The sequence below is a fragment of the Ornithorhynchus anatinus genome, chromosome 8, assembly GCF_004115215.2.
Source record: "Ornithorhynchus anatinus isolate Pmale09 chromosome 8, mOrnAna1.pri.v4, whole genome shotgun sequence".
Lineage (NCBI taxonomy): Eukaryota > Metazoa > Chordata > Mammalia > Monotremata > Ornithorhynchidae > Ornithorhynchus > Ornithorhynchus anatinus.
The window spans coordinates 922800-935943 of NC_041735.1; the positions used below are offsets into that span (position 1 = coordinate 922800).

Here is a 13144-nt window from a genome sequence, read left to right on the forward strand (position 1 = left end):
TTGGGCGGATCCAGAACTTGGCTCAGCAGTCGATCACATGTGAGGGCTGAAGGACACAGAGGAGTCAAAGATGACACCGAGGTTGCAGGTTTCAGGTCTATGCAAGGGTTCTCTTGGTGATTGGTTTGGGATCCTAGTTTCCCTTGATGACTGGTTTGGTATCAGGGATTCATTTGGTGATTAGGGATCCTGCGCTCCCTTGGTGATTGGTTGAATACTCTGGCTCCTTTGGTGATTGTTTTGGGATTTTGGCGATTGTCTTAGTACAGTGCTTTACCCGCAGTAAACGATGGATGAATACCTTCGATTAATTGGATGGAGAGACCGACTCCCTTGGTGAATGATTTGGTAGCCTGGCTCCCTTAGTGATTGATTTGGCATCGAGGGTTCCTTTCTTGTGTCACTGGTGAGCTGAGCCAACTGTTTATAGAGCCCAGGTAATGGTTCTTTGCTGGGTGATTGTTCTGCTCTGAGCTAGCGAGGAGGTCAGAGGAAGACCCCATTGCAGGGGGGTGGGGAAAGGAGGAGGGGTGAGGAAGAGCAGAAGTCGGGTGGGAGAGAAGGGGAAGATGAGGAGAGAGGTTGGGGCAGGTGGTTAGGGAGGTAGCCAGTCAGCTACTTCAGGGAAGAACTGCCAGATTAGCCCCACCCCTCCAGTACAGACACCAATTTATATAGATACCGCCTTGACCCCACCCCGCCTGTCCAGACACCAGCTTGGCCCCATCCCCCTTTCCGGACCCCGGTTTGGCCACCTTCCACTATCCGGCTTGGCCACCTGTTACCTTGTCCAGACTCTGGGGAACCAGGTCCCTGTCGAAGCCTCAGGGAGGATCCTTTGTCCACCAGCAGAACACGGGACCATTGTGGTGTGGATGGTTCTCCCGAGGGCTTCTGAGCTTGAAAAAAATTCATTCAGGACATTTGTTTCCATTCACCCTGCTAGCAGCTGAGGGTGCTGATGCTGGCGTCATGGCGAAGGAGGAGGAGGAGGAGGAGGAGGAAGGTTTGTGAAGCCCCGGGGTACTAAGTCTGGAAGGATGGCTGGTATATCCCAAGGCCCGGGCCCTGCCTTTCTCCATCAGAGGGCCATCGTTTCCCCACCCAGGATCCCTTCTTTCCCTCCTCCCTCCAGCCCGCCCTCTTTCCCCTCCACCCGCCCTCTTTCCCCTCCCCCCACCCACCCATCCATCCCTCCCTCCCTCCTTTCCATCCACCTCCGCCCTCCCTATGACTGACACCCATCGGCTCCAGCTGTGTCTGAAGCTATTTTGGTCAGTGAGCGGTGTAGGATCCAGTGTTTAGAGGGAGCTCACCAGGTCAGCCAGAGTCTGCTCAAGCGCTGCCATCAGCATAAAACTGCGGGGTCGGCCTCCTCGTAAGGAGGGATGGAGCAGGGCGTTTCTTGCTTGGCACTCCATTCCGGCCTGTCCACACTGCAAACTGCAGCCCCCGGCCTGCTCCCCAGCTCCTGTTCTTCGACAGCCGGGCCCACCTCCCTCCCTCAAATAGAGGTGCTGGTGGAAATGCCGGCTTGTCAGGGTGGGTGGACACCCCTCCTCTCTACGCCCCTCCTGTCTCTGGCCCTTTCCCATCCCTTTCTTTAAAGCTCTGATCTTGTGCTGCCACTGACCACAGTCAATCAATCATTGAACACTTACTGTTTACAGAGCACCATACTTAGCACTTGAGAGAATAGGATTACATAGACACCATCCCTGCCCTCAGGGAGATGGCTATTAAAATCTAGTGGGGGAGACCGGCATTCAAATCAATTCTATAAGCTCTACATTCTTCCCCGCTGCCCCAATGGCTTTTGGTCTATCTGCTCTGCTCTGTCCCTTCATTCCTGCCCTATCACTCTCTGTCCCTCTTGTCCCCTCTTCAGGGCACTCCTGATTTGTTCATTGTCCTGTTCCTCTGCCTCTTGCTGGGCCTCTCTGTCTTCCCTGTTCCCGAAGCTTTTGTCCCTCCCTGGGGCCCTCTCTTCTCTCATCTCCTCTCTCCTCCCTTCCTCTCCCTTTCTCTCCCCTATTTGGGCAGTTATCTTGGTTCACCTCCCTTGTGCCTGTCACTCTCCCCCAAGTCTCCACAGACCATCTCCCTGTCTCTATTCTTTTTCATCTTGACTCCATCTCCCCTCCCCCACCAACTACCAGCCCTCCCTGCCCCTGGCCTTGGAGGGCTGTAGGGGGCTCCATATCCAGTGTCATAGTGCCAGGGGATGTTTCATCCCCAGCCCCACGGGTTCACAGGGGACTCCAACTCCTTCCCCATCGTATTGTGGGGGGCTCCAGCCCCACAGTTCCCGCAACTTTTGGCCCCAGCGATAGGATGAGCAGAGGCTCTGGCCGCTGTGGGCATTCATTCAAGCCTGCAGGAACGGGACTTGCTCTTGACCTGCTGCCCCAGTGGCATCCAGGACCTAGGGTTAGCACAGCCTGCGGGGGCTCCCGAGATCTGGGGGCTGAGGTGGGACTGGAAGCTTCATAGTGGTCAGATCCCCCTAATCCCAGAGGGCTCCACTCTGCTCAAAGCGTTCATCTGAGTTGCCACCAGTGGAAGCCACCCATTACTCCCTTGGCATTGGAGGTCAGCACCGAGGCTGTGGGTGAGGTCAGGGAATGGGCGAGGAGACATGAGAGATTTTCAGGCTGAGAGGATTTTTCCAGAGTTTGGCCTTGTGCAGTACTGCTGTCTTGCACATACTGCACCTCATTCCCCTGCCCAACGGTGCTGCACTGCATAGTGATACAGTGTCCCTTGGCACTGCACTACGCTGCTCTGTACTGCACCACGTTGCCCACTATTGTACCATACTGCACTGCATCCTTCTGTACCACACTGTTCTGCACCAAACTGCACAGTGCTGCGCTGCAAGGGCTCTGGGCAGCCGCATTCCTCACCACCAGAAACCGCAGGAGATCTCTGGTTCAGTCTGCTGGGCGGTGTACAGGACGGGGGGCCACCATCAGCACCCCCAGGTAGTCAGCGGTTCTCTAGGGCTGGGCCAGGCTGTGCTCACTCTGCCCACAGCCTTCGCAAATAAACACCGCAACTTCTGCAGCTCCAGAGCTGCCATGACTGTGGATGTCCATGTGGTGGTCAGCACTACAGGTGGTCCTGCGGTTAGAGGGCATGGTGGAAAGCACCAGGGATGCCTGGATGCCAGGGCCATGCTGGGTGGCACCATAGATGCCTGGACACCAGGCGGCACAACGGGCAGCACTATGAATGTACTGACACCAGGGGTCCTGATGGGCAGATCAATGGACGCCTTGATGCTAGGGGGCATAGTGGGCAGGCCTATGGGCATCAAGGCATTGGTCTCCCCTGCAGTGATGAGGGCAGATATCACCAGCAACATCCAGCTTCCAGCAAGGGGCTAGTATGGCTAGGTGCCAGGGACTTAAATCTCCCTTTCCCAGGATGGCATTGAGGCCTCCCTCTGCTCCTTTATCCTCCTGCTCTGACTGTCCTGTGCCCTGCCTAAGGCAGGCAAGATCTTCCCAGTCAGTCTTCCAGCTCCCTGCCCATCCCCTTTTCCTCCCCTTGCTTCCATCTAAAATGGTTGCCCCACCTGGGCCTCTGAGTCAGGCAGGGCGCAGGCTGCATAGGATTGAGGCGTTGTCTTGAGGTGAAACATAAGATGCCGGATAAGCGTTTCTGAGGGACGCTTGGTTGAGCAGAGTGTTGAAGGGAAAAAGTAAAGTAAACCAGGTCAGGTGGCAGATGGGCCACCATTCGCCCATGCTCCCAGCCCCGCTCCATCTCCATTTACAGGAAACGAGGTCACTAATGGACCGACTCCTCGGAGCAGGCGAACTGGGGCAGCCTGGACAGGAGCAGGATTGGGGTGGGCGGCTGGGGCTGGGAATTCCCGTTGGCCCCATCTTGCAGGCCGCCCGCCCATAACAATGGCAGTCAGTTCTCTGGGGGTGCCGCGGGGGCAGGGCTGGTCTGGGAATGGCGGGGGCGCTGGACTGGGGTCAGGGAGGCCAGAGTAGGGGCTTTCTGGTGGATACGAAGAGCCAACTCGCCTGACCCACGTCTCAGCCGAGTTTCCCCCGCCTCCCCGTGACTTTCTGCCTCGTCCGCCTTAGCGCCGCCGGTGGCCGCTGAAGAGATGGATAAGCACCGTCGGAGGTTTAACATGCGCATGCTGGTACCCGGGCGGCCTGTAAAAGACACAGCCCCACCACCCGTGCCTGTGGACCGGCCATCCTACCGTGAAAAGTTCATCCCCCCAGAGCTCAGCATGTGGGACTACTTCGTGGCCAAGGTGAGGCCTGGCAAGCAGCTGGTTGTCTCTATGAGGCCCAGGGGCTGGGCAACAGGGGATGTGCTTGGGTTTCACTGGGTCATGACTTGGATGTGCTCCTGTGCCTGGACCCTTGCAAATACATAAATATTGTGTTTGGGAAGAGTCCTCCATTGGCTGCCCAGGATTTTGAGAAGAGGTAAGCCTGTAGAGTCTTTGCTTTCGGGATTCTCAAAGCTGCAAGTGCTGCCAGAGGCTTTTTTTTTTTTTTACCAACCACCTCCTGATCCGTTCCCATCCCTTCGAGCACAAGAAACCGGGGGATTTCCTGATCTGGCTGAAATTTCAGCTATGAATGCAGTCCCACACTTCAGATCCCATTCTTCCTTTGGGTGGATGGGATGGTGGGAATGGTACCCCCCCACCACCCAACCAGTCTTAACCTTCATCATCACCTCACCGGGCTCCAGTCCTCACCTCCAGCACCACCTTATGCCTTTTCCATCTCTGCTCCCCACCTCCAGCACTCCGTCGCCTCCTCCTGCTCCTCCTCTGACTTCAGTCACCAGCTCCAGTCACCGGCTCCTACTCTGTCAGGCACAGCAGTGAATGAGAGTGACTGAGGGACTTCCATTTAGGCGAGCTTCTGGCACTCTGAGAGTCACCTGACCAGTGCAGTCTCTTTCACTGGAGACCAGGGTCACCTGGTCCTTGAATGTGTTTCACTGGCCCCAACTCCTGGACCAGGCTTGCTACCTGAGCAGCCGACTGTCCGTGGCCTGCCCTGAGGATGTTCAGATGGGCCCCCACCCCGGCCCAGGCCTCATTGGCCAGAGTCCTCTTCATCCTGGCTTGGGTGGGGTGTCGCCTGGCCCTGCCCAACTCCGCCCCTGCCTGAGCCCTGCTCCCGCTCGGGCCAGTTGTCATGCTTTTGGTGCCTGGTGGGGACTCCGGGCACCTCCTTAGATATTTCATTCCTTTTCCCTTTGCAGCCGTTTCTCCCCTTGTCCGACAGCAGCTTCGTTTATGACTCGGATGAAAGCGTCCCCAGTGATGAAGGGGAGGACGAGGACGAGGAGGAGGAGGCCTTCCTTTCGGAACCCCGCATCCAGGAGCACAAAGACCCTAATTCGTACAGGTGAGTGGAGACTCGGCGGGCCCAGCTGCACTGCCTGGTGCTGGGGTTCTGCAAGAGAGCCAAGGGCCGCCATCCGCCTCCATGCGCGGTTGCGGGACGGTGCTAGAAGACCAGGAGGATTCTGGGAAAACAGCTTGGACAAAGTCTGGGCCATCAGGAAGAGTGCAAGGGAGTTTGGGAAGGTTGGACTGGGCGCAGAACTTCTGCTGTTGGTGATGCTCCTTTGGTTTCAGCATTAGGGAGCTGCCCCAACCCCCGATGGACAACATCACCCCACCATCCCCCAGTGTGGTATAGGATCGTCAGCATGCACCCCTACCCCGTGTCTGAGGGGACCGTAGCCACCTGGAAGAAAATGACACCGATAGCCACTTGGTCTGGTTCCCAGAAACCCCATCCATTCCACCCCGGGACTAGGGGAGCATCCAAACCCCTTGGGTCCTTTGAGGCCCAGTCCGTTGAGCGGGAGGGCAGTTGAAAGTCCAGAAGAGACTCAGAGCATCTCCGGTGGGGGAGCAGTGGGGAAGTACGATTTAGTTTCTAAGGATAAACACCAGCCTCCCCTTCCTGCAGCTGGGCACTGCTCCACCTGGCGATGGTCAAACTGGCCCTGCACAACGTCCAGAACTTCTTCCCCGTCGCTGGCCTGGAGCTTTCTGGTGAGGCTGGCTTCCCGGGGGATGCTTGCCCATTCAGTGTGCCTGGGGATGACAGCCACCTCCTCGGGCTCTCCAAGGCGCTGATTTACAGGCTTGGCGCCAGGCTCTGGGGCTCTAGCTGGGCGTCCCCAGCCCCAGTCGCCTCTTAGCTCTGGGTTGGGGGACTGGCGGGGGGAGCAGGGAAGGCAGATGGCGGGGAGGAGGGGACTCCTCGGGGAGGCTGGGGCCAGGGATTGGCACCTCCACATATCAGCTGCACCCTCCTTGCCTACGTCACTCAGCACCCCTGAGCAACCTGGGTTGCCCACTCATACCCTCTTGGGGCAGACCCGGTGGGGGCAGAGGCTTCAGCTGGGACCCAGCTCTCCCTATGCAATACCAATGCCAAGGCTGCCAATGGCACCCACTCTGAGGCAAGTTTCATTGTTGTTGCTCAGATCTGCCCGTCACATCCCCCCTGGGCATTGCAGTCATCAAGAACCTGGAGGGCTGGGAGCAGGTGCTACAGGACAGAGTGGACCAGTTTGGGGGCCCGCCCCCAAACTACATCAGCCCCTACCCCAGCGATCTCTCTGCCGGGGCGGGGCCGGCCGCTCTCCGCAACAAAGCGATGCTGGAGCCGGACAACACTCCCTTCAAGTAAGCAACTTCCAGCAGGCAGCTCGAGGGCCTGAACCTATCTGTGCTTTTGCCCGCTGGGAGCCCTGTAAGGACTGTGTCTTGCCCCCTCCCACTCCCGACTAGCCCGAGGGTGACCCGGCAGATGTGTTTAAGCCAAGTATGGCTGACTTTGCTAGCTGTTGGCCCTCAATAGGAGTCCCTGACCGTCATTCTCTGGGCCTCAGTTTCTCCACCTGTAAAAAGAGGAGAAACCCTACCTGCTTAGTTTCTGAGACCTATTTTAGGCCACTAAAATCATCATTTTTACTATACGCTGATCTGAACTGTTGGTGACCAAAACCCTGTGCTCACCCCCCGGGCATGGAACTATGGCGGGAGCCCCTTCCCAGAAACACCGGCTCAAGCGTCCCATTTACTGGCCACGGGGTTGCTGGCACCAAAAGTAGTCCCTGACCCATAGGAGGCCACACGGTCACTTGGAGCATTTGTGGATATGATGGGACAGCCTGGCTGGTGGGAGTGTTGGGGCTCGGCATCGTGACCTGTCCCTGAGGGTGGCCCTCACTGCCAAACAAGCCCCCCTCTCACTCCAGCCTGCATTTCTCCTAGGTCCAGGCACAGCTCAGCACTCCCAGCCAAGCGGCTGTGGCACTTCCTGGTCAAGCAAGAACTCCTCCAGGACACCTTCCTCCGATACATATTCACCAAGAAGAGAAATCAGAGCGAGGTATCGGGGGCTGAGTCTCTTTCCCAGGGCCGGGACCCCCCCACCCGTCCGGCTCTGGAGACCCACCGTGTCAGGACATTTGGGGCCTGGAACGCAAACTGAGCTGGCGAGGGATGGGGCAGCTTATGGGCACCCCACCCAGAGACCGACTGCTCCAGGAGGTCTCGGAGGTGGAGGAACACCTAGCCCAACTCCCAGCCTCTGAGCAGGAGAATGACCGGCCCTGTGAGGGCTGGAACTTTCTCTCCGTCAGGATCCTCCTGGCCCCAGGGGCTCCCCGCCCCCAGCTGACACGGGGGCCATCCCATGGGTGTCTGAGAGCCTCCGGGTAAGGAAGAGCCGCGAGCCCTGAGAATGGGAGCACTGTCCCTCACCTGCCCTGACCCCCGGCCCACCCAAGCCTGGGCCCTTCCAGAGGGCTTCTTAGGCCTTGAGTTTCGGCACAGACCAGGCACCAGGAGCGGATGGTAAAGATAAGGGTGCAGGAAGAGAGACTGGGAACAGTAGGCAATTCTCGGGCAACTGTCCCAAAGTCACCCTGGACTCCGTCTGCCCAGGAGAGTGGGCGAGGGAGTGGGGAGGTGCTCCAAGGGGCAAGCTCCAGAGCTGTACCCTGGTGGCTGGTTCTATTTCTCTTTCTCACCTTCTCTCTCCGAACCTTACCTCCTCTCCCTCCTCTTTTTATCCCATCCCCGTCATTTCTTCCCTGTCCCCCTCCCCACCCCCCAAGTTTCCTAAATGTTTTCTGTTGTTGAAGAGCTCAGTTCCGGTTGGATATATGTTTGGGCCTTACCCCGGGACCCTGCCAGCAGCACTAGGGATGGACAATCCTGGTCGTGTTTAGAAGTGACCGGCAAGGAAGGAAGAAGCCAGGGAGCAGAGTTAGTTGTGCTCAATTTGAGGCTCCCCTTGCCTCATGGACTGCATCAATGTGTGACTTGGCCATTTTTACCCATTGTGTTCATCTGAAAACATCACATTTTGCCCCTTTGTGTCACAAGACCTTCCCAGTCAGAGTGTCCATGTTGTGAAAACATGCAGATGCATTCACCGCCTTTCACCGACCCAAGGGGCCTCTTCCGTTTAGTCCGGGCATTGTTCATTCTTTTTCTTTGTTTTGTGCATGTGTTTGTGTATGTGCCGTGTGGTGGTGTGTAGTCTGTAGAAGAGCGGCTGGAGCCGGTCAAACCCAACTGCGTAGCTGAGGACCTCCCAAGCAAGGTAGTATCCCAGAGCCCTGCCTGCCACACCTGGCTCCCGCTCCGAGTGGCACCAACTTCTCGCTCTATCTACTGCTTCCCGTGGCACCAGTGGCCCCGGGCGGGCCATGGGGGTCCCGGGATGTCTGTGGGAGCCCCGGGCGGGCCGTGGTGGCCTAGATGGGCCGCTCCTTCCGGCCGCAGTACAGGCACAGCTCAGCTCACTTGCGATTCCGGCTGCCAACGCCTCGCTTCGAGCCACTCTGACCCCGACCAACTGGCTGGAGCCTTGGGCACAGACCTCTTGTTGCAGGCTTTCTTCACCCGCCGTTGGGCCTGCACAGGCAGGGCAGTGACTGATGGCGGCTGGCGATGTTTCGTAGGTGGAGGCTGATCTCGGCTACCCAGGGGGGAAGGCGAAAATCATCCACAAAGAGTCTGACGTCATCATGGCATTTGCTGTCAACAAGGTAAAAGCCCAGTGGGAGGAGCTGAGGATAGGCAGCCCACCAGGGCAGAGAAGCAAGCGGGAAACCAAGCCGTGTGTTTCTGCTGCCCAGGCCAACAACAACGAAATCGTCTTGGCTTCAACCCATGACGTCCAAGAGCTGGATGTGACTGCCCTGCTGGCGACCCAGTCCTACACGTGGATCGGTGAAGAGTGCGACCGAGAATCCAGAAGGTTAGCTGTCTTTGTCTTGGGGGTGCACCTCCTCTTGGGTTCTCCCTGAGCTCCCACCCCTCAGAGAAGGAAGTCGGTCTCCCCAGTGCTGGTGGCCCTTTCCCCATCCCCTCTGCTGCTCCTGTGGGTCTGGAGCGGGGAATGGGGCAAAGGACAGGGGCTTTGTAAATTTATCGGGCCACCCACACGCCTTCCAGCTCCAGAACGGGTCAGCGAGCTGTGGTGGAAACCTGGATGACACCACACCCACTAGTGCTTCTGCCACCTCCCCTTTGGACCCGCGGACCCAGAAACTTGGTCTTGGGCTCCCAGCCCAGTTGGGCATCTCCAGCTCTTCCGGTCCAACCAGTGGCTTTGGCCTGGCGGAGGACAAGACCCTGAGGACTCACAGGAGGTGCTTGGCCTTGCTCTGGAGGGTCCAAGGACAAGGCTCCATGCCCTCCTGCCTGTCCTCCAGCCAGGTCCACCCTTCATCCCATCATCATTTTCTTGAGCCCCTTTCTGGCTAGGCAGGTGATCCCCAAATCTTGTCCTGGGGCAGGCATTCTCAACTGGACACCTGCTCAGGACCCAGTGCCAGTGACCCAATCATCCATAAGCTGGATTTCCATAACTATGTGTGCTGCCGACTGGTACAGCTTGTGGTCCACCCTAGCGCCGGGTCTCTTCCTGCCACCTTGCATCCCTAAGGGCCTGGCCCCTCACATGGCCCTGTGGAATTCCTTCCTGTGATCTGGGGCCTCTTCCCTCCTCCTAGAGCCTGGCCACCATCCCAACCCTCATCCCCACCACCTAGCCAGTCTGACACAGCCCCCTCAAGGGATTTTTGCAGGGGACCTGGCTCTCAGCCTTAGTGCCATTGGTGGGATTGGGTCCTATGCCCTTGGCTGCCCACTCTGAGGTAGCCCGGGGAGGAAGAGCCGTGAGTCACAAATGGCCCTTGTGGAAGTGTTTCCCAGCTTCCTGTGGTGTCTTTGGCAGTTCAGACGACCTGGATCCCCGGGGCTCTACTACTGCGCTGGCCCAGGTGGGCGCCGCCTCCTTTGTGGTCAGTCCAGCGCACTCAACGTCGTCCATGCCATGGCTGGGCAGCGGCCAGACCAGCACCGGAGCAGGGGTGGTATGTACACTGCCTATCATCAGGGCAGCCAGATCAGTGGAGCATGAAACCCCAGCTGCCCCCGCCCCCCTGTTCACCCCTACTCCCAGCTGCCTCCTTTTGGAGGGACCGCTCCCTCCTCCTCTACTGTCTGAGGGGCTGGCTCCAGCGGGTCCGGGACCACCACTCTTGCCACCCTCCCTTTCTGGACCCTCCCATGTTCCCACCCTGAGACATCTCTGGGCGGAAAGCATTCCCTGCCACAGAGGTGTGGAGCCGAGGGAGGGCCTGGGCAAGTCAGCTGCTCCAGACGGCATCTCTGCCAGCTGACTGCTACTTCTCCTGTCCCTTCTCCCTCTTCTCCTCCCTCCTTTACCCCTCCCCAAGCTCATGAAGAGAAATCTCCACAATGTCAAGAGGATGACGTCCCACCCCATGCACCAGTACTGTGAGTGCTCACCTGCCTCCCAGCCCCTCAGGTGTTGGCCCGGCGGGCCCAAGCACTGAGAATGTGTCTCTCCCACTTCATACTCCCTCCAGCCCCTTCCTTTCTCCCTCCTTCCTTTCCCATCTTCTTCCCAGCCTCTCTAGAGTCAGCCTGGTGGCCCAGCACTGAGCTTGGTTCTCTCCCTCCTCCTCCTATCTCCCTCCCCTGCCCTCCCCCATCTTCATCCCAGCCTCTCTGGAGTTAGTCCAGTGAGCTGAGCACTCAGCATGGTTCTCTCCTTCCCACCCCTACTCCAGCCCATCCCTCTCCTGGCTCCCAGGACTAGTCCAGTGAGTCCACCCTGAACCCAGTTTTCTCCACCCACCCTCCTCCCTCCTCTCCACCGTCCTCCTGGCCTCTGGGGCCAGTTCAGGGCACCTGGTACTGATCATGGCCTTCTCCCTTCTCCCTCCTCTCCCTCCTCTCCCTCCTCTCCCTCCACTCCCTCCACTCCCTCCTCTCCTCCTCTCCCCGCCCATCTCCAAGCAGACCTGACAGGGGCGCAGGATGGCAGCGTGCGCATGTTTGAGTGGAGCCGGCCCCAGCAGCTGGTGTGCTTCCGCCAAGCTGGCAACGCCCGGGTCACCAGGGTTTACTTCAACTCCCAGGGCAACAAGGTCGGTCACCAGGGCCACCAGGCTTCCCGAAGGCAAAGCTGTGGCAGCTGCTGAGAGCAGTTAGAATACAGTTGGTTAAACAGGGACCGAGCCTCACTGAAGCCCCCAAATACTGTAACTGCAAAGCCATTTTGCCAGCTTCGAGACTGTGCCCTCATTCTTGCTAGGAGCAGAAGTCAGGCTTCAAGGCTGAGTCCTCGCTCTGTTAGCGGCAGAAGTTGGGCTTCGGGGCTGAGCCCTCACTGATAGGAATTGAAGTTGGACTCGGGGCTGAGCCCTCACTGTACTAGGAGCAGAAGTCGGGCTGTAGGACTGAGCCCTCGCTGTACTTACTAGGAGCAGAGGTCAGGAACTCATGGCATCGATTCAGATTCAGTGTATCCAGAATCCATGGTAGAGTGGAGCAGTCAGTTATACTCCTGGGTGAGGGAGGTGGGAGGCAAGTGGGGAGGACAGTGTGGGAGCAAGCACAGGACTTGGGGGGATAGGAGGAGGGCTTGTGGCCTTCTGCTCCAGGGCAGGGAGAGCCAGATGGGCAGGGGTGACATTGGGCCAGGAGGCCTTGGGAGAGATGGTGACGCAGGCTCTCTCTGCAGTGTGGCGTGGCCGACGGAGAGGGATATTTGAGTATCTGGCAAGTGAATCAAACGGTGTCAAATCCCAAGCCCTACATGGTAAGTGCTCGCTGGATCACCGTTGGTCAGATGGCATGGACCCAGTCTTTCCCATGGCCGGAGCACATTGGCCCTGATGGGCACTCAGAGGCCACCAGGCACTCTGCCCTACTCCCTGCTCCCATGGCCACTCCTAACCGACCTGGGAACCAGTTGGACTGCGTCGTCCAGGAGCCCAGCCCATTGTTCCCTGCAGTCGATCAATCAGTCAATCAATGGTAACTACTGAACGCTAACTGTGTGTAGAGAACCACTGTAATTGCTTGGGGAGAGCACAGTACAATAGAGTTGGTAGACATGCTACCTGCCAGCAAGGAGCTTAGGAACTAGAGGGCCGTCTATCCTGTTCCTGGCATCAGCCACCCTCTGCCCCGGCCCCTTCTTGCTCCAGAGATAAATTGGCAGGTTCAGGCCATGTCAGAGGCTTGAAGAGTATGACTTGTGGTGAACTGCCACAGTGTTTCCCCGCAGCACCGTTGCCAGGTAACCGTTGCTAAGTAGCATGTGCCCCCTGTAACCGTTGCCAGGTAACGGGTGCCCCCTGTAACAGTTGTTTTTCCCGGCAGAGCTGGCAGAGCCACAGTAAAACCACGAGCGACTTCGCCTTCATCACGTCTTCGAGCCTGGTGGCCACCGCCGGGCATTCCAGTGACAACAGGTACAAGGGCAATGGGCCGGCATGTTGGTCTGGTGCTGGCTGGCAGCCTGCCCTGCTCCGGGACAGGCGGAGAAGGAAGAGCAGGTTCTCCGAGAGCCCACAGGGGAGTGCTCTGGATCAGGAACTGGGCTACCTGGTGGCCTCACCTCGCTGGGAAAGTGTGATTGGAGGCTAGAAGGATACCCTAGCTCATTGCCAATTGGGTCCCCCAGACCCACAGTGGTCTGTCACACCCCCCACCTGTCCCTGAATTCTTCAGGGCAGAGTGGTGGGGAAGGGAAGATCCAATTCTATCCACAACTCCCCAGTGGTGTTTACTCCT

At 58.2% G+C, this 13144-nt stretch overlaps 1 protein-coding gene across 3 annotated transcripts in view; it reads left to right on the plus strand.

Annotated features, from left to right (window-relative positions):
• The window catches only part of DMXL2 (Dmx like 2), a 58182-nt gene that overhangs the window by 41903 nt on the left and 3135 nt on the right, over window positions 1–13144 (plus strand). For 2 of the 3 annotated variants that reach the window (XR_005660269.1, XM_029071168.2), the window contains exons 29-41: window positions 4104–4282; window positions 5254–5399; window positions 5973–6058; window positions 6496–6697; window positions 7289–7406; window positions 8565–8627; window positions 8989–9075; window positions 9166–9287; window positions 10269–10407; window positions 10774–10834; window positions 11363–11490; window positions 12087–12164; window positions 12731–12822. Coding sequence is in view for 2 of the 3 variants with exons in the window: in XM_029071168.2 (XP_028927001.1) it covers window positions 4104–4282; window positions 5254–5399; window positions 5973–6058; window positions 6496–6697; window positions 7289–7406; window positions 8565–8627; window positions 8989–9075; window positions 9166–9287; window positions 10269–10407; window positions 10774–10834; window positions 11363–11490; window positions 12087–12164; window positions 12731–12822 (1501 nt within the window). In the remaining variant the exon portion in view is untranslated. The remainder of the gene's footprint in view (window positions 1–4103; window positions 4283–5253; window positions 5400–5972; window positions 6059–6495; window positions 6698–7288; window positions 7407–8564; window positions 8628–8988; window positions 9076–9165; window positions 9288–10268; window positions 10408–10773; window positions 10835–11362; window positions 11491–12086; window positions 12165–12730; window positions 12823–13144) is intronic. The other variant, XM_029071169.2, reaches the window with a different exon arrangement.